The 26,726-nt window shown below is 47.5% G+C and overlaps 1 protein-coding gene across 3 annotated transcripts in view; it reads right to left on the minus strand.

The window, feature by feature from the left end:
- Positions 1-2,180: 2,180 nt before the first annotated feature.
- Positions 2,181-26,726, minus strand: part of lrp8 (low density lipoprotein receptor-related protein 8, apolipoprotein e receptor) — a 195,939-nt gene continuing 171,393 nt past the window's right edge. The window contains exons 14-19 of one of the 3 annotated variants that reach the window (XM_086162051.1): positions 22,500-22,641; positions 19,377-19,529; positions 16,558-16,926; positions 10,064-10,132; positions 4,677-4,867; positions 2,181-3,217 (exon numbers count right to left, since the gene is read on the minus strand). In XM_086162051.1, the coding sequence (XP_086018177.1) occupies positions 3,179-3,217; positions 4,677-4,867; positions 10,064-10,132; positions 16,558-16,926; positions 19,377-19,529; positions 22,500-22,641 (963 nt within the window). In that variant the 3' untranslated portion in view covers positions 2,181-3,178. Of the gene's footprint in view, positions 3,218-4,328; positions 4,868-10,063; positions 10,133-16,557; positions 16,927-19,376; positions 19,530-22,499; positions 22,642-26,726 lie in introns of those variants that run through there. The other 2 variants (XM_086162053.1, XM_086162050.1) reach the window with 2 other exon arrangements.

A 26,726-nucleotide genomic window follows, 5' to 3' on the forward strand; every position in this document is an offset into this window, starting at 1 on the left:
CATACAATATACGTGTCACTTGGGCTGTTAGAATTTGCTATTGCTCACGAGGAACATAAATTCTCAGACAGGTAATGGACGGCGCTACGTTATCCCCCCTTGCAATGGAGCCCTGCCTGTCGTACGCTCACATCAGCACGATGCCGTTAACTAGCCGTGTCGTGTTTACCGGAATATCAGTGACAGGATTCAATAAATTATTAAAAGAGAAAACAACAACTCAACATATTTACATGAAGGAAATGTACACGATGAAGTATTCTGCAGCGCCGGCGCAAAGCGGGAAATGATAATTAAATTATATCACATGGAGGAAAAGCTTGTTGTTTATGGGGGTTTGCGGTTGTAAAACTAGAGTGCCGATTAGCTCCCGAAGTGATCCTCGTAATTACGGAACAACAATCGGCGGGTGTCCAGACAGAGCGTCGATAAACCGTGGTGCCGACCAACCAGTAAAAACATAATTACCGAAATACAACAGCAGAATCCCCATTTTGGGTTTTCTCAATACTGCAGATCTGTCTGCAGGAGGCTGCAAACAGGTTGAGTCTTTCAACGCTACTTTGAGAGCTTGTCGCTACGCCCGGCTGGGAAGGAGCTAGGTGTTTATCGCATTGAAATACAGTTTCCTTTAGTTGCCTCTCGAATTCTGAAAATCACGCCCCGTCAATTCATTATTCTTGTACCTCCTTGTCGTATATTCTATCTTGTAAGTACCCTACTTCTTATTTTCTAGGCAGCTGAAGCCTTTGCCAATCTGCTTTTCAACAACCGCAGGCGTCCGTCCGCTAAAGCCCATGATCGGCGTCGTCACGATCATCCCCGTCTACCGCTTCCGCTTGGTCTCTTCTAAGATCGACAGTAAGGGAGCGCGAGCGCTGCAATTTACCTGTCTGTCAAGCCACTCGGCAAACGGTATTTACAAATCGCCAACTATGAATCGTAAACCGAGCGGGGAGTAACATCTTCCCGGGAGCAGATTAGGGGGGAGGGATGGGGGAAGTCTGCCAAATGAATGAAGCCACCATTCATCCTCCAGGCAGAGAAGCAAGCGCTTGCTCTTTCCTTCTGCAGCCTCACAGTCGAGGCTGCTGTCCTCGGCCCGCTGTCTCTTTTAACAACATCTCAATTCTTGAAAGAGTTGGTAGTGGACTTAAGGAAATGGAGGACCGGTCTGAACCCCATCTCCATCACTGAGAAAGATGTGGACATTGTAGACGAGTACAAGTACCTGGGTGTCCGTATAGACGTTACCTAGACTGGACTTAAAACACAGATGGCGTATACAAGAAAGGTCAGAGCCACTTGGTCTTTCTCAGGAGACTCAGGTCTTTCATTGTCTGGAGAGCCAAGCTGCAGATGTTTGATCACACGAATGTGTCCAGCGTCACCTTCTATGCTGTGGTGTGCTAGGTAGCCCCCGCTAACAGACTAAATAAGCCCATCGGGAAGGCTGCGAGTTGAACTGGACTCGTTGGTGGAGGTGTCTGAGAGGAGGATGCTGAAGAAGCTGCTTGGTATCAGGGACAACACCCCTTGCCCCTTGCATGCTGGCCTGAGGTGGTCCTACCAGAGCAGCTTCAACTGTAGACTAAGACCACCGAGGAGCACCAAAGAATGCCACAGAAGGTATTTCTTACTAGTGGCCATCAAACTATACAACTCCACCTTTCGGCAAGAAGAAAACATGACAGGTTGCAAGTGAATGGAATGGTAATGTTGGATCAGTCCGGCAAAAGAATTTCCACCAGGATTCATAAAGTTCTATTCTACTCCGCGGTTAATTCAGGGATAGTAGTCAAAGCTAAAAGTGCACCTCACATCTGTAGCACACTTGTGTTTATGCTCGTAGTGTTGTGCGATGAGGAGTGGTTGGCACGGAGAATAAAAACTAAATATCACAATATTCAGATCCCACCGATTGATAGAGGTGCACATCATGACATCGTCCGCATAGAAACTGCATTTGACATTATCGCTGAGGTTTCTGCAGACAAGTAACTAAAACCTTTTAGAAAAATCCTCAAAAGTCAGCCAGAGTGAGTGATTCCTCCGGAGCATTTCGTGTCGACGAGCAACTGCTTCAACTTGAACGATCTGAAAGTTTGCAGCGCATTTTGCAAATTCGCTCACTTCCTGGGAAATATGCAAAAGATTTAATATTGTATTTCCATTATTCATTTTTTTGTTTTGTTGCACTATGGGAGTATCCTCTCTCGTGATACAGCTGAACTGTCACTGCCAACCAAAGAAATCATCTTCTCCCTTCTCCTGTGACCTCTGAGCACCATTTTTTTTTCTTAAATATACCGAAGAGTCACAGGGCGGCGTGTTGGTAACACGTACCGCTCTCCAGAAATTGGGTTTCTCCCGGACCCTCCCTCGGGGGGCGCGGGGACGGCTGTTATCTCCAATATAAATGGCGGCGGGGACACAAACAAACAAAGGGAGAAAAAGCCAATAATACGCGGGCGTGCACACGGACTGCAAATAAAGAAACAATCTCAAGTTCATTATGGACAGCGCGCATTAATCTGCTAGCGGGAGAGAAGATTACCCATAATCCTTTGCCGTTTTCTGTCTCCCTGCCTTGAGGCACTACCCTCTGGTGGCACAGCATCCCAGCAAACCCTCCCTTCACCTCCAAACATCCAGATAACCCCATCCCTTTCCTCCCTCGGCTCGTCGTCGGCTATATTTAGCTCCTTCGCCGATGGACACTCTGCCTCGGTTCTACCTCCAGATGCGGGAGAACTTTTAGCCACTTTGATCAATCTGCTTGGATCCAAACGAGACGCAGACTACCGCGAAATAAATAAGATCTCGCGAGGCGGGGAGTGATGGAGGATGCCCGGCGTCCAGTTCGCAGCGTGCAACCGCCAACCCAACCAGGTTAGTTTGGAGAGAAAGCGAAAAAAGCATGAAGCAGCTTTTCACACACACCCACCGCTGCAGACAAGGAGGAAAGAGGAGCCTGGTAGCACAAGAAGGAGCTGAAGGAGGTTCTAGTAGTGGTAGTAGTGTTACTTCAGTGGGGTTATGGGGGGTTTCAAGATGTGCATGAAAGAGAAGTTCTCTTTCTCTTCCGCGCTGTGGAGGCCTATCTGTAGAGGAAGGGGGGGCGGGATTGAATTGGGTATGGGTCGGTCGGGAGGGGGCAGGGTGTGCCCCCGTCCCCTCAGGGGTAGCCATCATCCTCCAGACTGAGAGCCACTCGCTGCAAACAGTAGATAAAAAGAGGGTTATAATAATCGTACGAAGGAGGGGGGGGGGCAAGAGAGTTGACAGGAAAACAAAAACGGCACCACGAGGAAATAAAAATGTCAGGTTCATAAAGCATACATGTTTCTGCTCCTTCCCCATCCCTTTCCCTCCTCCTCCTCTTTCCCTCCGAAGCCCTCCTTCTCCATATGTTTGGCCCCACGTCGAGAAGACGGGGGAAAGAGGAAAAAAAAAAGCACGTGGAAGCAGAAAATAAAAATGTAGCGCGGTTCCCCCTCTGCAGCCACTCCCCGAGGGGGTTCGTTCGACCTTGAATCTTAATATGACTCAGTTGTGCACCTGTTTAATGTGTGTGTGTGTGTGTGTGTGTGTGTGTGAAGCCTGTAATCATGCCAATGATACCCAGAGTTCTTTGCCTCTCCGGAGCGACACAAAGAAATCTGTGTTACCATGCCAACTGATCAAAGCAGTAGACCCCTCCCAACTCCTCCTCCGCTCCTTCACGGCTGTTCTTCGCCTGCTCCTCAAAATAACAACAAAAACAGACCATAATAAATGGACTTAATTAAGGTCCTGATACATCCTGGTGAAGACCTCTGCTCCGCTCGCATCTAAAGCGGGGTTTGAGTGCAAACCCCCTACTAGATCGGGGTTTGCCCCCCCTTCCCCAAAATGCTAATGCTAATGCTAATTCTGAGAGAAGGGAGCGGGAGGACAAAATCAGGCGTGCGGATGGACTGGCGGTCAGCCAGGCAGCCTGCAGCTCAGGAGACACGGAGGTTCTGAGAAATCTGGAGCTACGAGAGGAGATGAATGTGGTTTGAGACGCCGATGGGCTCTAAGGAACGCTCCCCGTCTGATTTACAGTGCCATGAAAACATGAACTTCATACAAGGGTGTTTAATTGTCAGAGCCTGAGCTTCTCCCAACGGCGAGCTTTTCCGTGGACCGAGCGCCCGTCATTACAGGGGCTTTTCCACCCTGTCAGATTAGAAGCACCTGCGACCTCTTGATATCATCGTGCTATGCTAGCCTCCCGTGTTGAGAATCCGAAACATCAACGCCACATCTCTTCTGCAGCGGCTCGAGAACTGAGGGTGGGGTGGGGGGTGGGGGGGACTGACGCGACTTACAAATTGATGGGATGGCAGCTGATTGGAGATGTATGTACCCGATGGAATGGCGTGGCGGTGAGGGGCTGACATGTATGCTCGGCCGGAAGGGTTTCAGCAAAGGCTGCAAAATGGACGTGGGGGTAAAGTCACCAGGCAGACATGTAAAACTATCGGGCTATGCATCCACCCCGAATCCCAGACATCTTCTTCCCGTCGGCGCCCCTCCTCTCACTTGCCACTAGAGAGCATCGGCGCCCCCGAGTACCAGTGAGAGTTGCTGTCCGTGATGCCGCCCGCCAAAGGGAGCGGGATGAACGGCTGACTGTGGCTGCCACTCACTGCTGGGTAGACGTGGCCGATGGACTCGCTGTGGCGCCCGATGTGGATCTCGTCGTCGTCGTCCTCCGTGGTCTTACGGTACACGGGGTTGTCGAAGTTCATGCTCTTGGTGTTCTTGCGCCGCCAGTTGCGCCACACCAGGTATCCACCGGTGCAGAGCAGCCCAATGACCACTGTGGCAAGGATAGGGACTGCATGTGTTTAACACACACACAACAACAACACACGGCGGGAGCGTTAACACAGCCCAGGGGACACGGAGCGGCGCAAAACATGTCTCACACACTTTAATCCATATAATGAGGGCTCACTGTTTCCGGCCTTTTGTTGACAAGGTAAGAGGATCAAACCAGTGACCAATTGTGTTTTGGCAGGCTTCAATATAACAGGGGAGGGAAACCCTGATGAGAATAGACAAAAGTATATTTTTGATTGTGTACAAGACAGTGGTGAGACCAGAGATGCAGAGTGACACTAAGGAAGAGGAGACAGGAAGCAGAATGGAAGTAGAAGAGATGTAGACGTGGAGGTTCCTCTTTGGGAGTGAGGAGGATGGAGGATTGGGAAGGGGTCCATCAGAGGGACAACACATGGTAGATGTCACACTGAGATGGTTTGGACATGGACAGAGGAGGGATGGTGAATATGTTGGGAGGAGGAGCTGCCAGGCAGGAAGTCTAGAGGAACTCCAAAGAGAAGACTTATGGATGCAGTGAAAGAGGACATGAAGTTAGTTGGTGTGAGAGAGGAGGATAGAAATAAAAAGGTTAGATGGAGAAGGTGGATTTGCTGTGAAGACCCAGGAAGGGAAAAGCCCAAAGGAAAAGAAGAATTGGTCACAGGGATGCAAGACACGTATGACCGAGACAGTGATGACTAGATGGTCTTCCAATTCTCAATTGGTTCATCTAAACATCTGGAAGACGACCTGCGCCGATAACAATGAACCCTCATAGCACATAAACACAGCTGTCACGTTCACACACAGGCCAGATCTTAAAAACACACACAACTACAAATGCTGTGGTTTGCAGCAGCCGTGCACGTCATGGCACCGGAGCTCCTGGCGGACCGGACGAATCTCACCATTTCCGACATTTTGGGGGTTTTGGTCGATCTGGAGGACTTGCCATTAACGCCATCTCTCCCCCATATGGGCGTGACAGCCAAGGTTGCAGGACCTCCAGCGCACATATGGCGCGGAGAGGCGGCGCATCCATGAGGATCAATTAAAAAGCGTGTGTTTGACATCCATTGATCTGTGTGTCTAATCGCCCTTGTGTTGCGCTCATGGCCCCTGTGCGACCGAATGGGAAACCCCATATCCTCCTTTGTTCTTCCCCTAAATGCTCACATTTAGGCTCTCACATCCTCTTTTCTGTCTCATTTAGAGAATTTCGCCCCAATTAAGGAGCGGCGTAAATGCCCCGGCTTCGGCTAAACGCTGATTACCGCAGCCGGGCTGCGTCCCCTGGAGGAGACGTGGGTGGGCGTGGCGCATTAGCGGATCTGAGCGCAGAAGCGGTCGGGGCGCAAAAATCCGGCCCGCGCAGACCTCTGACAATAATTAATGGGCCAAAGCTGCCAAAAAAGATGCAGACTGAAGGGATTTGCTGGCTCGGCGTGAAAGGGTTAATAATCTCGGGGGGGGGGGGGGGGGGGGGGGGGGGTGTTATAATGAGCTGATGTTTCAATTGTCAGAAGGGGAGAGGAGAGAAAAAAAAAGGGCGCGCCATAACTTATCAAACTATTCAATATTGGGGGATGAAAGGGATCTCAATTAGCGACGTCGGCTGATCCTATAAGGTCATTCGCACAATCAGCGGATTTTTCCTCTTTTGCCGCTCGGCTCCCACATGAAAGCGCCGGGTATTTCCATAAAATTAGATTTTCATTTTAAACAGGAGTTAATGGGATAGATAAACTTCTAGAGAAGGGGAAAGGGGGGGCAAGCCTTGTATGCACCTTATAATTTAAGGACGTATGTCTGAATGTGTGTGTGTGTGTGTGTGTGTGTGTGTGTGAGGCTTTCCGACGTCTCCAATGCATCCCAGCAAAAATAAAAAGTTACTGCTGAGCCCGTCGGGAGCTGCCCCGCGCTAATGTCGTAACAGCTGCTCCGACAGAACTTCAATCGGGTTCTCCCATTTGCCGGAATCGAAACGATAATGACATAATGTGCGCGTTACGGCGGCCTGACTGATGAGCTCACCGGACGCTGTAATGGCTTTTTCTAGCCTGAGGGCAGGAGGCCATTGCGGGATAATACCTACGATCGCCTCACTATCATGTGTTTCCAGAGTCCTGCTGCGCAGCTCTGTTTTAGGGGATTTAACAAATTTGAATTTTCTTATCGACGCGTGCCTTCGGATTTCAAATAAAACGGAGGCTTTGAGCGTGCACGTCATGTAGGTTGGGTTTGAACACGCAGGTGGAAACGCTGACAAACTTCCTGTCAATTTGATGTCTAGATCAGGGGTGTCAAACTCATTTTGGGCCACACACGGCCTCATTTCATATCAAGGGGACTGGACCAGTAAAATTACCTGCTTAGTGACCTAGAAGTACCACTAAGTCAAAATGTTTCCTTTTTTTTTTTGTGTTAAGGAGAACAGGTAAATGATAAAAATCTTTCCATGTAATGAAATGTCCCTTCAAAACAAGCTGCGATCCATTAAGAAAAGTGAGTGAAATTACAACAACACGCTGCCTCACTTCTGTTTTCTCAGTTCTCCGTGCATTTTGTTGGATTTTGACTCATCGTGGCACCGAAACTTGCTGGATCCACACCAAGCATACAGGTTTCTTATTAACTTAAATAAACAAATACGAAGTGGTCCGTTTTTCTTGGAGCAATGTCCACTTTGCTCCAACAACGACATCTTGCTGATGAGGGTGTCGGGTCCAAAGGAAAAGCAGGTACATTTCTAACAATAAGTAAAAATGCAATTTACAGTCTCGGCATTGCTGCCATCTGCTGTAAGTTCTGAGTCATATAGTTGTGCCATGTTGCTAACACAGTCTAAAAAAGTGCCCCCCCCCAGTAGATAAGATAGGAACTGCATTTTTAGTTTCAAAAATTTCAAATTGTAGATTTATTCTAGGGGCCAGATTGGACCCCCTGGCGCGTCGGTACCGGCCCGCGGGCCGTTTGTTTGACACCCCTGGTCTAGATGAATATGTGTCTGTGGGTGAAAACTGCAGCTGAGGTGCTGTTAGTAGTACGGTCATACCCTGATCTGGAAACTACGCTTGTTTATCAAATCAAAATTCCACGAATCAAACGAATTGAAACACTATTAATCGATTCCAGACCCTGATTTTTTTTACGTGTTTTTAAGTAAAAACAAGTTAATTTATGAAGAACAAATATTGCATAGATAATAATAATAATAATCCATAAATATGGGTTGAAAATGCCAGTGGCCGCGGATCAATGGACCGAGGAGTTTGCGGGTGTTTGTTCTTTATCTTTAACTCAACTTACTGGCTCCACCCTTAATGCTACAATGCTATGCTGAATGTAACTTTGCTACACTTTATATTTAAACTCCATTTATAGACCGAGTGGCACCAAAATCCACGACATGAGCACCTCGCTGGTGTTTTTTTCTCATTTTTGCGTCCCACTGTCTTTAAACTGGAACCTGGAAAATCTCCTCAGTTGATGCGCTGGGAAGTCAATGTCCCTCTGTACTAATAATGTGACCTGATACCATGTTTGTGCATATTTACTTTCATTTCAATCTTATAGCACAGTGGCCTCTTTAGAAATGAATCACTTTACATACAAACTTTTCAAGTTACGAAACCGATTCAAGCAAACGTTATCCTTAAAATAGAAAAAAAAAAGTTCACGATTCAAATACGAGAGCGAGAAAATCTAAATTCATGACGATGACGCATCTTTGGAATTGGCGCTACCTGCCGCTCTTGCCTCTCTCACCTTGAAGAACGCCTCGCGGCTTGCAGCATCCCTCGGTCACTTGGTCTTGGTAGTTCATGCAGTACGCATATCTAGTGTGGCATCTTTTTATATCTCAGTGCTTGTTTTGTGTATTTTTTTAATAATCATCATGTGCCCTTAGAAAGCAAGTGATGAACCCAGAAAGATGATGCTTCTGGGGAAATTAAGTACCAAATAATTGCAAAGGACAAACGCGGTGTATGTATCACACGTGAATATAATCCCTGGTTGGAACGAATTAATTTGTTGTTTTAAACGGGGGAAATTCCTCCTCTGGGCTTTTCCCTTCAGGGGTCTCCAAAGTGAATCCACCTCCTCCATCTTACCCCATTCTCTGGATCCTCCTCTCTCTCACCAACTACCTTCACACCCTCCCTCACTACTTCCATCAATCTTCTCTTTGGTCTTCCTCTAGACCTCCTACCTGGCAGCTGCACCGTCAGCAACCTTCTGCCCAGATCTTCACCATGGTTTGGACATGAACAGAGGAGTGTTCATGTCCAAACCATCTCAGTCATCGCTTTGTCTCGGTCATACATGTCCTGCACCCCTGCGCCAAATTCTTCTTTTCCTTTGGGCTTTTCCCTTCAGGGGTCTCCACAGAGAATTAAGCTTCTCCATCTAACCCTATTCTCAGCTCATTTCATATCCTCTCTCACTACATCGATAAATTTTCTCTTTGGTCTTCTTCTAGACCTTCAATTCCAGCATCTTATTTACCAATATCTTCATTATCCCTCCTCTGTCCATGACCCAACCATCTCAGTCTGGCTTCTCTGATCTTTTCTCCAAAACATCTAACATATGCCGTCCCTCTGATTAACTCATTTCTGATCCTGTCCATCCTGGTCACATCCCAAAGAGAACCTCAGCATCTTCATCTCTGCAGCCTCTAGTTCTGCCATCTGTCTTTTTGTCATTGTAATTGTTTCTGGGCCATACAGCATCGCTGGTGTCACCACTGTCTTGTCTACCTTTCCTTTCATTCTGGCTGATGTTCTTCTATCTCTTCATACCCCAGACACTTTCCTCCATTCATTCCAATCTGCTCCAGCGCATACCTCCACCTGTCTAGATGTTCCTCAACCTGTTCCCTGCTCTCACGACAGATCACAATATCATCTACAAACAAAATGGGCAAAATTCATTTAACAACTGCAAAAAATCAGCATACGAACACATTTCTGGAAGGTATTCAATTCATATCTTAAGGGACCACTGTGCTTCACCTGTTTTACATGACTGCTCTTCAACTTCGATTTAACTTCAGCCGCCTCTTATGTTAAAACGAACACGCTTGTCAACGTGTTATCAGGTAGAAACCGGTCACACACACTCACATGAAGCAAGGAGGGAGAAGCAGGCAGGCAAAAGAAAAAAAAAGCAAAGACAGCAAAAGTAGGAAGTGAGGAGAGCTCACCAATGGGGATGACGATACCCAGAACAGCCACCGTGATGTTGTTCCCGATGAGGTAGTGATCACTGGCGGCTGGGGAGAGGGATGATAACGGAGAGGGGAAATAAAAGTAAGCAAAAAATAAAACTCAGTCAAAGCCGTCACTTTCAGGTGGAGTTTGCCTGAGCCCGCAGGCGACATGCGAGAAACATATTTGCATAACATAAGGGCAGAGAATCCGTCTCTGCTCACCTTGGAGGGAGAGCGTCTTTATATAAAAAAAAAACAAAAAACGTCATGATGATTAAGCAAGCTGGAATAACTTTAATGCAGCGAGATGCTTTTTAATAGCAGACCAAAGCAATCCAACGGGGGGACTCTCAATACTCATGAAAGTCATAAGACACCTGGGTTTAGCGAGAAATCATCAGTCACTTGGCCCAGAGGGAGAACCAGGTTCTGGCATTTATCTGTCCTTCTCAATGCAGGAAGATTTGCAATGTAAAGTATGGATTCTTTCATTCATTCATTCATTATCTTTACCACTTACCCTGCAGTCAGAGCTGTGCAGCAGCCTGTTAGGATAGAATATTCCTTCACTCGTCCCACAGCGGAGAAATTTCAACCACATACAGCAGAAGTGGAAAGTGCAAGAGAAGAAACTAAGAATAAGCAATTCAAAGCGCTAACAATATATATAAATAGGTCAGTAAGACAATGTGACAATACATAAACAGTACAGATCAGGGGTGTCAAACTCATTTTGGTCCGGGGGCTGAATTTGATCTCAAGGGTCCAAGTCCAAGTTTTTCCATTGTTTTAGTGTAATGTAATGAACTGTTACTTTAAAACAACCAGAAATCCATTAAGAAAAGTGATGACAATCTAAACTATATTATGCCTCAGTTCTGTCTTCTTAGGTACATTTGTAACAATAAGTAAAAAACGCTATTCATAAACCTGGAAGCTGCATTGCTGCCATCTGCTGTAAGTTCTGAGTCACATAATGTTGTTCCATGTTGCTAACACTGACTAAAACAGTGCACTCATAGCAGACAATATAGGAACTGCATTTTTATTTTCAAAAAGTAGTTCATGATTTTTATGTATTTTTTTCAAATTGTAGATTTATTCCATGGGCCACATCGGACCTCCTGGTGGGCCTGTACTGGCCCACGGGCCGTACCTTTGACACCCCCCTGGTATAGACAGTATAGACATGTTCAAAAATTGAGACTAGCAGCAATACTTGTGGTGGTGGCTGTGCAGTAGTGACAACCTATGGTGTCTGAGCGAGTAGATGTCTGGGAGGCGGAATGAATGAATGAATGAAAGAGAAGTCTATTGAGAGCAGAGCTGGCTGTTAAGCAGTTGAACAGCAGCTGGCAGGAAGGACCTGCGGAATCACTGCTTGGGATGAGGGAGCTGCTCAGTGCCGTCATGATGTTCTGCATGGGGTGGAAGTGTTGCTCAGAGGTGATAGCTTAGCTACCACTCTCCTATCTGAAGGTTTTCAGCCTGGAAAGGTCCAGGGGGAAAAACAAGAAGACACCCAACCATTCATTCTCTCATCCACACATCTGGACAATGTGGGGTCTCTATCGAACCTCCTGGATGTGTTTGGACTGTGGGAGGAACCCGGAGAACCACGAGGAACCCCACAGAGATTCGGGGAGAACATGGAGACTCCACACGGGAAGGCCTCCTGTGGGAATCCAAGCAGGGACCTTCTGACCACTACACCAACGTCCCCCCTGGATGGTTGACGTCCATGTCTTCGTCATTCTCCTTCCCTTTCAAATCCTGACCCAACAAGTTTGGTCGGAGCTCCGATGCTCATCCCGCTCCAAACCTTCCAATTAGCAGTAGGACAGGCATTAGCCGAGTGCGATCAGACAGCTGTAATGAAGTCCGGCGGGGCAGATTAACGGCAGAGATGGCGATCGAGCCCTGCATACTGATGTCCTCCTCGCCGCCGTAGAGGGCCTTCGCTGAGAAGATGACAGATGTGACATTAAAATCCAGACATCGGCTGTGACGCGGGGTAAAGTCAATAAAGATGCTCCCAACAGGTGGACGTGGGGAAAGGGACGAAGCAGGCGACGCCTCACTTTAGACCCGCGTCCACCGAGCTGACCGGGAGCGACGTCCGACAGATCCCGTGGCTCAGAGAGACAGATTAGCCAAATCTTATTAAAGCTGCAGTTATAAAAGGGGGTGGCGGAGCGAATGAGAGTGCGGGGAAACTGTGGCTGAATAGAAACAAAAGAGGATGAAGGAAATCAGTTTCATAGAAGCTGTTATTGCTGCCGGGGGTTTTGGACTAAAAAAAAAAACAACAATTTTCTCTTTTCTCTTTGAAGATGAAATTCTTTTGCCCAAACTGCAAACTGTGAGGCGCATTCACTCCTGTGCACCTAGCTTGTGCAGATCAACCCTTCCATTTACACAACAAGCCACCATGACTTAGACATGCCCAAAACCCTGGCAGCTATATTTGGAAACTGCCCGTAGTTCATTAGAGCTGAAGAAGCCTCATGGATGAGAGCTGAAACGTCTTCATGTGAAGAAATTCAAGTCCAGTTGCCAGCACAAGAGGATTTTGACAAGAATTCACCGTGACCCGGATGACTGAGAACCTCCGCAGAGATGGCAGATGGTTAAGGCTCACTCTGAGGACAAAAAGTTGTTTTATTTGGGTGACGTTTCTGGCACCGTGATGACTCCGCTGCTAAAGTTCGACCTCCTTAACGGAGCTCTTTGTACACCAGCACGCTTGTCAAGTTCCCCAATTTAGCAAGAACTCCAGAAACAAACGTCTCACAGGCTGATAAATAATTACCAACGGCAAGAGTTTGGAGGACGGCGTATACCGTTCACACCCGCCCTCACCTCCCTCTTCTGCGGCGGTCACAGCACAGCGCGAGCCGAGCGCTTGACTTGTCAGCGCGCACCAAGTTGAAAATTACAACACATGGCCTGCGGGGTTTCGGAGGCACGGCTTGTTTCGCGCCCCCGTTTCCCCCCCTCTGCGGTCGCTCCGTCTCTCGTCTGGAGCCCGTGTGGTGTGGCGAAGAGGCTGACAGGCGAGGCTGACGAAAGGAAACAGGATTTCGCTTCTTGGTAATTCGGGAAAGCCCAGAGATGGCCTACAAGGGGCACGATGAGACAAGGTGGTCCTCCAGACCGAGAGAATCACTTCCTCTCACCTCATTTACATCTAGATCTGTCTTACTCCTCTTAACGCCGTTTCCCCTCCAGTGTAAAACAGCACAGCTACCTTTCAGACTCTTTTGTTTTCTCTGTTTTGGTCCATCCAACAAGTAGCCTGGGGTTTTTGGGCAAAAACCAAAAGCTTTTTTTAAAATGCAGAATGTTATCAGTGCTTGCTATCTGTCACTTTTCTCCATCTCCATGTTACAAACTGTGGTGATGATGTATTTTTGGAGCTTCTTGGATTTGTGCTTCATGAATCTTGAGTATTGGAATTTCTGTGAAGCTTCTTAGCACTTCCGATCCTGGTCAATCATCTTATGGAGGCAATTGGACTTGGATATCCCTTGAAGATGTCCCTCTTCTTCTGGCATACTGTGGACCCTCGCTTTTTGTGGGAGTTACGTTCAAAGACCTCCCGCGAGAAGAGAATTTCCGCAAAGTAGAGATGTAATAATTTTGATGATATTTACCATATATGTTAACCCTCAATGAACCTCACGCAACCCTTTACCAACCTCCCGCAAACTGTTATCAACTCACCATCAACTTTATTATGCTTCTCACACTCTTATACGATAGTCTAAACACTTGGATAATTGTAAAGTATCGTAGGCAATGTAGAGCGTGGGGTATCACAAAAAATTAAACACACTTTCACAAATAGCACAAAGTGGAAAGTATTCATGCTTACGTGAATGGCAGCAAAGTGGACCGTGACATTTTATGCTGGGCACAACCTACAAAGAGATCAGCTGTTTTGCTCCATGAGCCAATCAACATAAGGAATGGAACAACATGCTCAATCAGCCAATAGCACCAAAGTACGGATCTACTTTGCCAGTGTTATTCCGTACGAGATCTCGCGTGGGTCCAAAGGTAGGTGCAAGAGTTGACGATGCTGGGTATCTTTGTCTAGCAAAGGAGATCTTGTATTTTATTTATTTTATAAAATGAACGTTAGTTTAAGTTTACTAGATTTTTTACAGTCATTTTCTTCTTAGGCTAGAATATGGCTATTTAATCACTTTTTTTTTTTCAAAACCTGCAAAAAAATGCTAAAGATTGATATATTTCGAGAACCAAATTACAAAAAACAAAAAAAAAAAAAAAAAAAAAAAAAATCAGTGAAGTAGCGAGGGCGTGAAAGCCAAACTGTAAGTAGTGAGGGTCCGCTGTACACCTGCTGGAGTTGGTCTTAGCTCAAAGGGAGCGTTATGTTGATTTGGGAGTTGTTGAATCGGGTTGCTGCCGCAGTTTGTGTGAATGGATGAATGTCAGATCCATCTCTTTGAAACCTCTAGGTGTTGAAAGCGCTTGTAAGAGGAAACCAATTTCCACCAGTGGACCAGAAACTCTGCACAGCGTGCTGAAACTGAGGAACCTCTGGGATGAGAGGACGAACGTCTCCGAGGAAACCAAGTCCAGTTGCCATGATGAAGATCTTGCAATGAAAACTCAGAGTCAAAAAAGAAATGAATAAGAGATTCTCAAAAAAACAGATTAGACTTCTTTCATGTCTACAGGAACGTTTCAACAGGCTGCCATCTCCCTTCATGTGCGTCAGATTTGGAGGTGGCAGATCAAATGCTAATCTGGATACATCCGGATTGTCACAACTAATCAGATTAATTGAATATGAGCTCAGCAGCGGGAGCTGGAAGCCTTCGGCAGATTGCACGCCGATGATCTCAACACTGTGAGTTACACAAAATAATAAAAACTCTCTGACTCCAATAAATCTTTCCGTGCTGTTTCAGGGATTGTTGATGGTTCCACTGAGGCTGCCATCTTGTCTGATATTTCCATTGTCAAGTCTGGCTCAGCCCCCCTCTGGGGTCAAGTCTGGTCGTCAAATCCCTTTGCGAACCATTTCCAAAACACTGACTCCATATTTCTTGTTGTATTAATAGGCTGAGTCTTGAGGCCCGGTCCTGGCCGGAGGAGGGGCAGCCGCTGACACGGTGAGAGCTGCACGAGTCTTTTCTGTTTGTACGTCCAATGTTTAACAATTCATTTAAAGGGAAGTCGAGAGACAATTCATTCATTCAGTATCCAAACCGCTTGTCCTGCAGTTTGGGTCCAGAAACACCTACAATGGAGAGGAGACCCTACATTGTAGGGTCTCCAGTGAACCTCCTGCATGTGTTTGGACGGTGTGAGGAACCCGGAGAACCCTAAGGAACCCCACACAGACACAGAGAGAACATGAAGATGCCACACAGGTGGGCCCTCCACTGGGAATCCAACCAAGGACCTTCTGGCCACTACACCACCTACCTCACTGGATGGTACAACTTCTTGTCCAACATCAAGTCCTGACCCATCAAGTTTGGTCGATGCTGAGATGCTAATCCCGCTCCAAACCATCCAGTTAGCAGCAAGACAAGCTAATGATGAAGTTCGGCGAGGGAATCCAACCAGGGACCTTCTGGCTGTGGGGCGGCGGCACGAACTGTTGCGCCAGCGCGCCGCCCATATCTGGATAATCTCTTTTCCAAACTCGCTTTCTTGGTGTTTTGCTCAAACAGTATGTGGTGTCAAGTAAACATCCCAAACTCAACAAGGAACATGCAATGCGATTAACAACTTCTAAACTAGCGGAGCAGAAAACAGAAAACATCTCATCATCTTGAAAGAAATTACTCTCAATTCCCTCGTGATGGGAAAAAACAAAACCAAACCAATTTCTCACAAAATGCAGAACCAGAAGCTTGTTTCTTAGCATTTCAACCAAGCAAGAACAAGAAAAGAAATGTAATTAGAAAGTAGAATGGAGTGATTTATGAGGAGACAGATTGCACGTGGTTTGCAGCGCAGCGGTTTGCCGCTCGTGTTGCAATCCTCCCTCCTCCTCGTCTCCAGAGGACGCTTCAAGTCCGACCGTGTCTTCGCGGGACATCTACTACCGTTCAGCTCCGCCATCAACGTTTCTGTCTGGGACAAAAAAAACCTGGAGTTTCCCTGTCGCGGCGGTAAAGGCCAAATCAGAGAACGGCTGCCAGTAAGCGAAAGGCGAGCGGCGGACGGAAAAACACAGAGGCTGTCAGAAAGCGAGGCTGAGCGGCGAGAGCTGGACGGCGAGGACCGCCATTTGTTAACTCTGACAGCTCTGTTACACACTCCGCTCACCAGGGAGATACGCCGACGAGTGTGTGCACACCAGACGGACAGATGGTCGGAGATGAGAAAAGAGAAAAGGCGGATGATTTCAAGGGCGGTTTTCACCCGGTTCCCCGCGGTGATAATGGCGGGTGGTGCTAAAATACACGAAATAACACGTTCCCCCGCACATTGGGCCTTACCTCTGTGGGAGAGGTTGCCGTTGTTCTCCCTCTGAATGCTGTTGGGGGCGACCGGACCCAGCAGGGGCGTGTGCGTGGACGGGGATGTCGGACGGTCGGCGACGACGGCGGTCGTCGCAGCGGGGATCCCGGGCTGCTCGCTGGACGTGCTCCTGGGGGGCGTGGTGGTTGGATGCCTGCCGGTGGGTCTGAGGATGGCGGAAGCAGCGGCGGAGGTGCTCGTGGTCGTCTGGGGTGAACTTGTGGTGGGGGACGGGCTCGTGGTGCTCGTTGAGGTGGTCGTGGTGGGGCTCGCGGTGGAGGAGGTGGTGGTCGGGGCGGCAGTGGTGGTAGTGGTGGTGGTGGTGGTAGTAGTGGTTCTGGCTCGAACTGCGTCCCGCAAAGAAAAGAGAAAGAATTAGCATTTCTACAACAAGGGGCGTTCAGTCAGCGAGCTCTTCTTCTCAGCCGTCTTCAAACTTTAAGAGAAAGCGTATAGTTAGCGTTAGCCTAGCCCCGAGCCATGCTGCCATAGGCTCACTTTGTAAAGGGGTAGACCATTATTACCTCACTGGTGTCTCTTCATCCGTGCATGTTAGTAATGAGATTATTCCCCTATTGGGCGGCTCCCCAGAGGGCGTGGCTTGATCTACCAAGGCGTCCTCCATCATTATTTCTTTTTTGTACAACAGCAGTCTGGAAGGCACACAACTCTGACCATCCGGAGGTGCATCTGTTCTACCACACCTCACTACCTAAAGCCATGCCCCAACTCTGTTGTCTAGTTTATCCTTGTTGGTCTCGACCCATTGGCATCCTGCTTATTTCTGTTTTCTTTATTTTAATCAATGCTATCATCACTGATTAGGTTGTTGGTTAGTTTTGGTTGTCTAGTTTTCACCTCGTCTTTTTTTTCCCCCATTCTGTTGTTCATTCTTATCCTTGATGATGTTGTTGTTCTCTGCTATTCTATATCTATATAAATCTACATATAGATATATATCTATGTATAGATATAGTCTTTTGCACTGTTGTGACAAAAGAATTTCCTCCATTGGGATCAACAACGTTTATCCTATCTTATAAGTTTTGAAGCTAAAATTTCAGCTTCTTCTTTTCCTTTGGGCTTTTCTCTTCAGTGGTCACCACAGCGAATCGACCTTTATATAACATAACTATAAATCTTCTCTTCGGTCTTCCCCTTGACCTCCTGCCTGGCAGCTCCAATTCCATTTAAGCTCAAATTTCAGCTACTAGCACGTAACTGTTAGCGCGACTGGTATTGTCCCACAACTGGTCGAGGCAGAAAGCTGCCCACCAGTCAGTAACCTAATACTTCACTTTCATTCATTATCCTGAGCGTTTTTAAGTACAACTGAACAGGTTTACCCTTATTGCTGTAAGACAGTGGTCGGATTCTCCCTCTTGCCTTTTCTCAGGGGGGTTTCTGCGCACAGTGGCCTACTTTCATCATGGCCTCCCTTCTCTTACCTCTGCACACAGCAGGCAGAGCCGGCCTATTCTTGACTGAAAAGGAAAGGGGTTTCATCTTCTGGTGAAATAAGGACAGCGAAATCACGGAAGAGACCTGCAAACGGGGGATAGCGAATAGCGTGAGTGTCATTTTCCCGGGCTGCCAGCTGGCTTCTAAATCTTCAGCATCAACGCTTCACCTTCTAGATATTCAAGGTCCACTGCATGGAACAGGTCAGAGGGCGCAGCGCCGGCCGGGCCTTCAGAAAGTACAGAATCAAATTTACTACCTCAACGAGAATATCTGGTCCAAGCTAGAGAGCGAGCACCGAACCGTTTCGTGGATTGAAAGCACTTTGCAGGAAAGTCAGCTCATCCTGGAGGTTATGTGGAGCACAGAGGATGGGGCGTGCATTTTAAAATTTGATGCGGATTAAAATATTCACAGCTGCGAATGTGACCAAGCCCTGATCTTTGGAGGTGTTTCCTGGGAAACAGGGTCCATTTGGTGGCTTTTTACATTTCTCAAGATAGGTTTTGAATCTCTGAGCTGTGGCTGGAGTACTCAGACACAGAAAACCTTGACCTACGAGAACATCGACTCGGGAGTTTTCCAAGAAAAACGCAATTTGACCAAAGATCTTAGGAGCATTTGACCCCCTCGTGGACGCCGCTGTCTGTGAAGAGGCGTTTAAGGACCATGGGACACGCCGCAGCCACTAGCTAGCCCAGAGAGAATCATGGAAGTCATGGAAGTTGTTGTCGGCGAGATACGGTGACGGTAAGCATCATCTGCGAGGTTTACAGGGATTTGGCACAGTGGACGGCGGGAACCTGGATGGACGAGGAGCCGGAAGAGGCGTTCGTGGACGGTTTGATGGTCTTACAAAGAGGAGCGGCTTCGCCCTGTCCATAAATACCGTTTAGACATAAAGTTAAGCAGAGTGACACTTGGCATAGTATTGTAACATTAAGAATGGAGCCAGTAAGTTAAGGCTAGAGCAACAAAAGTTTTTTTTTAATCCTTTTTTTGTGATTTATAAATTATTCTTATTTAAAACCACGTAACAAAACCAGGCATCTGGTCATTTCAATGGGGAAATTTAATTTGACATACAAGCAAACTGAGATGTGAACTCAGTCATGGAAGGACCTGAGTGTTAAAGTCAGTCAAGGTATGACTGTGTAGAGAAATCATAACTGCTTTGGCGTAAGGCATCACAGAAGTGCCCCCGCTGACCAGGTCCATACCAGTATGGTCCGGCTCTTCATCACGCACCACGGTCATATGAAGTACACGGCTTTCACCTCAGTTATTATGTCCCAGGGCAGGTTGATTTATCGGTGGGAGTGCGCCGCGGACTTACCCACAGCGCAGCGTCTCATGTCGGGCCCCAGCTCCATGCCATCAGGGCAAGCGCAGGTGTACTTTGGAGAGTGATCCGTGATCTGGGGGGCCTTCAAGCAGAGGTACTCGCAGCCTCCGTTAGGGAGGCTCCCCATGTTACAGGTGTCAGGGGCTTCGGGGATGAACGGAGAAATAAAAAACAGGTTAAAGGGTTGCAGCAGAAATTGTGTTTTTGCACTTGAACTCGCAAATACATCAAATATGACAATAAATCGGACAGATTCCTTTGCTCCACTGTATCAGAGGTGATGCACTGTAAAGAAATGGGGGAGGGGGGATTTCTTCTTCTAACTTTGGAGCGATTCATTGAATGAGCACGTCAGAGTTGGGGTGGTGAACGCTGGGGGTTCACAAGAAATGAGAGACCAAAGTGTTAAGGGAAGATGATCGACTGTTGAGGAGGCCGGGCAGAGAGGGTGTCAGAGTCAACAGCCTCCAACCGGGTCCTAGTACAGCTTCTGCTTTGGAGACCTTCTTCTACTTCACCTTTCGGCACTTCCCCTCAGGGGTCTATCCACCTTTTCCATCTAACCCCATTTTCTGTATCCTCCTCTCACACCAATGAACTTCATACCCTCTCCCACTACATCAATACATCTTCTATTTGGTCTTCCTCTAGACCTCCTGCCTAGCAGCTCCACCTCCAGTAATCTTCACCATGGTTGGAAGCTCTGGAAGCTTTGGTGAAATAAGGTCAGAGAAATCATGGAGGAGCCCTGGAAATGGTAACAGATAACGTGAGCATCATGGACATGAACAGAGGAGTGTTCGTGTCCAAACCGTCTAAGTCATCACAGTCTCGGTCATACATGTCCTGCACCCCTGTGACAAATTCTTCTTTTCCCTTTGGGCTTTTCCCATCAGGGGTCTCCATAGCAAATCCACCTTCTCCATCTAACCCTTTTCTCTGGATCCTCCCACTCTTACACCAACTAACTTCATATCCTCTCACTACGTCCATAAATCTTCTCTTTGGTCTTTCTGTAGACCTTCAAGTCCAGCATCTGTATATATAAAATGTATTCACTATCCCCCCTCTGTCCATGATCCAACCTTCTCTCAAAAAGATCTAACATGTGCTGTTCCTCTGATGGAGTCATTCCTGATCCATCTCTGCGACCTCCAGCTCTGCCTCCTCTCTTTTGGTCATTGTCATTGTTTGTAGAGCATCTCACCACTGTCTCCTCCACCTTTCCTTTCATTCTGGCTGAGAGTTGTCTATCTCAAAGTACCCCTGACAATGTTCTACACCCATTCCAACCTGCTTGAACCTGTTTCTCATTCACACACATCTATTCCGTCTCGCTGCGACTGACTTTCATTCCTCTCCTCTCCAGCGCATACCTCCACCTCTCGAGATGTTCCTCCACCTTTTCCCTACTCTCACTATAGATCACAACGTCATCTGCAAACATCACGGTCCAAGGAGATTCCCGTCTAACCTCATCTGTCAGTCTCTCCATCACCACTGCAAACAAGAAGGAGTCTGATGGACTCATTCCCGATCCTATCCATCCTGGTTGCTCCCAAAGAGAACCTCAACATCTTCACCTCTGCGACCTCCAGCTCTGCTTCTTGTCTTAAGAAAATCACAATCATGCACAATCATTTTGTCTAGAATCGTTCATGTATGTTATCTGCACTGCATGCACTTCACTTGGGATAGCAGGGGCTGGAGGCCTTCCCTGCTCTCAATGGGCTTGGGGATGTCCAACCATTCACTGTCTCACTTCTGGCTAAGAGGCAGAAGCTCTAACCACTGCACCACTTGTACTCATTTCTTTATCTTTTCTCAATCTAGCACATCTCTATATGACTTTTGAACTGGCCATCCGCTTTGTGTCCCGAGGTGAGAAAAATAAAGGTTCTGGTTAGGAATAACAGCAACGTTTTTCCAAACCTCGTGTTCAGTTAACAGCTCGTCCAAGTGTTGCTTTGCTGTAAATCCCCACGTGTTCACAATTTTACATTGGTTACTTCTTGTTGGTGGATAAACCCAGTTTCGGACACACTTTCACAAACACGGGCCATCAGCGGTACGCTTGCGAGGTGTTTCGAACCCCCGAACGCTTCAGGCCCTGATACAGAACACTGCAGTAGAAGATTCACAATTTCTGACGATCAAAATAACGCTGCCGCTCTTGTCATGCGGGAAAGAACTGGGTCAGGTCACGGTCGGAGACGCCTCTCCGCTTACAGAGAAAGAGAGGAAGCGTCTCCCGTCGGTGAGACGAGCAACATCGCTCACCGCAGACGACGGAAGTTAATAAGCCGGCACAGCATTCCGGCAAAAAACAAGTTTGCCGTACGAACAGCCGCATAAATAATCACCATCGCTTTCCAGATTGGGAAACCGTGTAAAAAGCATGTCTTTGAAATGCAGAATAGATAGACATGGTGGCAGTGGGGGGTTTCTGGAGGAGGAGGGATGAAGACGAGCGAGAAAGGAAAAAGACAGCAGAGGAGCTGAGATAAGATATTGCAGAATGATGGAGAAACTGCAGTTTTTAAGCTGTTCCGGCTCCAGCGATTCTTGCGTCCTCCTCCAGTGAGGTCTGGAGCGGGAACTGTAGGAGACCAAAATATCACGACAAAGGATAGGATAGAAAAAGAGCTCTCCTGAAGAGGTCGGCCAAATGGGGCACTCGAGCCACATTTGACTATGTGGAGCTGCACTTTATCAGCCAGAGATGAGCTCTTCATGCCGGCTATGTTTAGAGAAAACACTCGGAGTGACAGGAAAAGATACAAAAAGCTCAATGTTACAATTCCATCCGGATTCCATGAATGCGTCCTCTATCTGGGGTCGAGCTCGAGGCATGCTCTGCGTTGGAATGAAAATCTTCATTTATTAATCAGAAGAAGCTGTAACTGGGTGAGAGTTGGGTGTCTGTGAATCTTTTAAAGAGCGTGGTCCAGACCTGCTCCACATGGTAAGTGTCATGAAACAACTGGGTTGGGATTTGGCGCTGTAGAAATAAAATCCAAAGCAAGGACCAGGGATTTCCTTCTTTTCAAAATAACAAAAAGACCCCAGCTCAGGGGACACAGCCAGGCTTACGCTCCCTCCAACGAGGACTACCTTTGGGCTGCCTCTGTTCGTGGAACACCACCAGGTCCAGCGGGTTGTTGAGATGCTCCGCCACCTTCACCACATCGTGCCCTGTCAGACGGTTGACGCTGTATATCGCCTCTTCTTCCAAGTCCGTCCAGTAAATGTAATCCTGTGCAAGAGGAAAGAGAAAGAAATCAAACGTCATATCCTGGATGCCATCACATCAGCCCTCAATCTGTACCTGCTGGGGCTTGATCTAATTAGGCATCCACCATGGCTATTATTGTACCATTTCGGCTATCAGCATGTAGCTATTAGCGCTCCCGGTACTAATATAAGTGCCTGGCCCTACATCCATCACACTCTTGTCTTTCAAACATCTTGGTCTTTCTCTCTCTCTTTCTTCACCTGGCTGGTCGAGGCAGAAGGCCTCTAACACAACGGCTGTTTCCTTGCCAAGTGGGTTTCTGTAGGCCACGGGTGTCAAACTCTTTTTAGCTCAGGGGCCACATGGAGGAAAATCTATTCTCATGTGGGTCGGACGTGTAAAATCATGACATATTAACTACTGTTAGTATACCTATTGTTCAATTCACCTCTGAAACCTCGTATCTTTTAGCTTTACAAGCCTGATTAAATTTGTTTGTTGCCCTGATCCGGCCCACGGCCCTCGAGTTTGACACCCCCGCTTAAGGCGATCTTAAAGAGCGTGGTCCGGATCTGCTGTACGTGGGAAGTGTCATCAGACAAAGCATACGTTGATCTTCAACCGCTGCACCAGTGAATCCTTTGGTGCCGTTTTATCAGCGGACCTTTGACTCTTCCTCTAGCCTTCACTGGCCTTTCTAGTTGTCCCTCTCTCCCACACTAGCGTACCTCTTTGGTCTAATGAGGGTTAAAACACAGAAAATCCCAAACATCTGAAGTTGTCACGTCCTCCCTGCCGCCATCCCTCGCGGCTGTTACCTTAGTTCACCTTCACGGCTTCAAACCCGAGGAGGTCGGCGCTCCTCAGCCCCGTATCAAGGTGAATATTTCATGCGTCAAAAGGATAGGGTTGAATTTAAAAACGCGTGAAAGCGGTGCGGCACATCGGTGGGAGCTCTGTGTGGCTGTCAGCGAGATGAGAGGGTGTCAGAGTGGATGAGGAGGACTTCAAGGGTCAAGTAGGCAGGAGACCCATGAGGGTTCGCCACGACTGTCCTGGAAAAAGCCCGGAGCTTTTTGACTGACAGTTCTGTCTGAAAAGTAGGACTCTGCGTACCTGGCGGGCACGCCGGAAAAGCACAAAAGCTCCGAGAAGCCCGACCCACTAATGTTCTGAAGGCCTTCATCTAGTGGATTTCATTTGGATCCTTTGTTGTCTCAATGCCAAGGCATTAAAATGTAATGTACGCCCGACGTTAAATCAGATTACTCTCGGAAACACTCTCCGTGGAGCCATTAATCCGCCATCGCTCTCGGTCGCGGTCCACCCACGCAGGTGTTTCCAGCTGAGCTGATAAGACCTCTGCTGCCGTTCCAGGACAGGACGTGATTGACGGCTTCCACCCTCATTCTGTCAATGGCTCAATTCTCCGCAATCATCTAATTTGACGGCCCCAGAGTGAAAGTTAACGCAAGTATTTTTCCCATTTCACCAGACATTGAACCCGGAACTGCTCCCTGAGGAGCAGCCTTCTGCTCAAGGTTCATCCATCATGGCTACCACAAAGTGGAATTTGGCTGGTGGTGTGCTCTATCTTAAACTGGATGTTACTCTTTCTTTCTGGACGGAAGGCAGATTCCCCTTGGAGGGACGGCAGGGATACATCTAGAGACTTACAAACATTCACACATCATATTCATATGTAAATCCACAGTCCACTGGACCTGAAGAAGACTTTGGGATGAGAGGGGACACGTCTTCGAGGGCAGAAGATTTTAACAAGATTCAACTATGAACCTCCGCAGACATGAGTGAACATCTGGACAATGTAGCGCTTCCAGTGAACCTACTACATGTTTTTGGACTGCGGGAAAAACTGGGAGAACCCTAAGGAACCCAACGCAGACATTGCAAGAACATGGTGACTCCACACAGGAAGGCCTCATGAGAGAATCCAACCAGGGACCTTCTGGCTGTGAGGTGGAAATTCTTACGGCAGCACCACCAGGCCACCCCAGCCAAGCCAACAAGCCACATCTGAGCAGTGACCTCCTCACGGTGGATGCCACATCTCCCCTCTGCTTGCCATCGTCAAAGAATGTGCACTACAGAGAACAATGAAGAAGGTCCTCTTCACACTCCACGCCCTCGCTTCCTCACCCTCTGCTGAATTCCTCTGCCACCCTAGTTGATGGGCTTTAACAGAATGACTCACCTCTGTCTCAATAAATACAGCCAAATTAGTTTCATCGATTGCCCCCGCCTCTGTACCGCTCTCATCCCGTAAGCCCGCGAAGGTGTAATTCCTTCATGTCCGAGTTTATTCTGTGAGTGCTCTTGAAAAACCAGTCACTTATCCTCCGCCGGTCATTCCAATCCGTCCGAGAACAGATACATCTCTTCCCTCCTGCTCTTCTATGAGCAAACACAGACCCGTTCCTTTACACCTTCACGTTCCAGAGTCTGCAGTGGACCGAGGCGTAATGTTTGCTGATTCGACATCAAAACAGCGATAAGGACATCTGGGAGGTAGCTTGTAGTTTGGGACTATGACAAGAGTGCTTGTTTCTCCCAAATTGTCAACCCCTTAGACTCTCCCGCCTCCATAACACTCAAATATTAAAATCATCCAAAAAGATCCTTACAGACCAGTCCCACATCTCACACTCGGCCTTTGAAGGGCTTCCCTCAGGTCACGGACTCCACTGCCCTGCCTGCAAAACCCAGAGGGGAAGTTTAACCTTTGTCCCCAGAACTGTCCAACTCCTCAATTCTTAGCAACCCTGCAAACCCCTCAATGCCATACCACTCATGATATATTTATTATACAAATGCATATGGAGCAAATTACAATTCGCATAATTCTGTACAGGAATTTATTTATACATACAAACACACATGTTATTATTTTTACAATTTTTCAAATTATTTACTTATTTAATTTCTATTCTTTGATGATCACAATTTGTTCCCCCCAATTGCCATTCAGGAGCAAAAAAAAAAAAATTTTTTTTTTCTGATACTGATTCTGAAAATCCGGGCACCAAATCGACAAATACAAACGAGTCTTGGTTCTATGACAGTTGGCGCGTCCTGACCTCTGTGATGCCTTTACGTGATCACGGTGTTGCTAGCCACTCAGGTTCAAACCACCAGTTCTGAGCTGAGGTGCACTACAGGCTAATGTGCCCGTGGCTCCAGATCCGAAACCATATACCTTTACCAATGCTAAAAGACTCTGGCCCCCCCTCAGTTCCCTCTAGTTTTCAAGAAGTCCTCAACGATGGCTGCGGACCAACCTCTGCGGTGGACACAACTGGCTAAGCCGACAAGTGACTGGCGTGGAGGGCTGGGGAGCAGACTGGATGCTGCGGTATCTTTCAAAAAAGATGCAGTTTTGTACTTTTGTAAACCCTTTTGATGTTTGGACTATCATGTGCTGCCAGTGGTAGCTCCTGATTAGGACACTTCTGAAGGCTCAGGGATTGTCATCGCTTATGACCTTATGATCTAGATGTCTTTACCACATGTCCGGGTTTTAGATGTGAGACGACGGCAGTTAATGACGGAAACAAACACGATGTGGTTACATGGTTGAATTCGGATGAAGCTTCAAGCATCCCGAGGCTTTTTCAGCTCCTTCAAAAACATCTTTCACCCTGTGACACCCTGCAGGCTAGCTTCAAACCGCCCGAGCGATCAAAATGTCAACAGCGCGCCCACTCCTTCGCCGGTAAATCTTCATGAGACGGTCAACGGTTCCGCTTCACACCTCATTCCCCCTCATGGTATCAAGGCATGATGCCCTTCAGGGCCACGGGGAGAGAAGGTGGAGAAGAAGCAGGGATTCAGATGCAACCCGCTAACTCTCCCGGTCCAAAGGCATTGCATCAAAGTGTAGTTAGCAGCACAAGCGCTCCATTTTGACCAGTTATTCCTCTGCAGTGCAGTGACAACTGTTCTCCAGAGGTTTATCTCTCACAAGACGTTTAATTATGTACCTGTTCTAATCGAAGCCATGTCCAACAACTACCTAAACGGGCTCGGTCTCAAGAAGAGTTGGCAAAGGAAAGTCTCTCTCATATAGGTTTCCCAAACTTTTAACA

The sequence above is a fragment of the Fistularia commersonii genome, chromosome 16, assembly GCF_037954325.1.
Source record: "Fistularia commersonii isolate RoL2024-O1a breed Wild chromosome 16, RoL_Fcom_v1.0, whole genome shotgun sequence".
Lineage (NCBI taxonomy): Eukaryota > Metazoa > Chordata > Actinopteri > Syngnathiformes > Fistulariidae > Fistularia > Fistularia commersonii.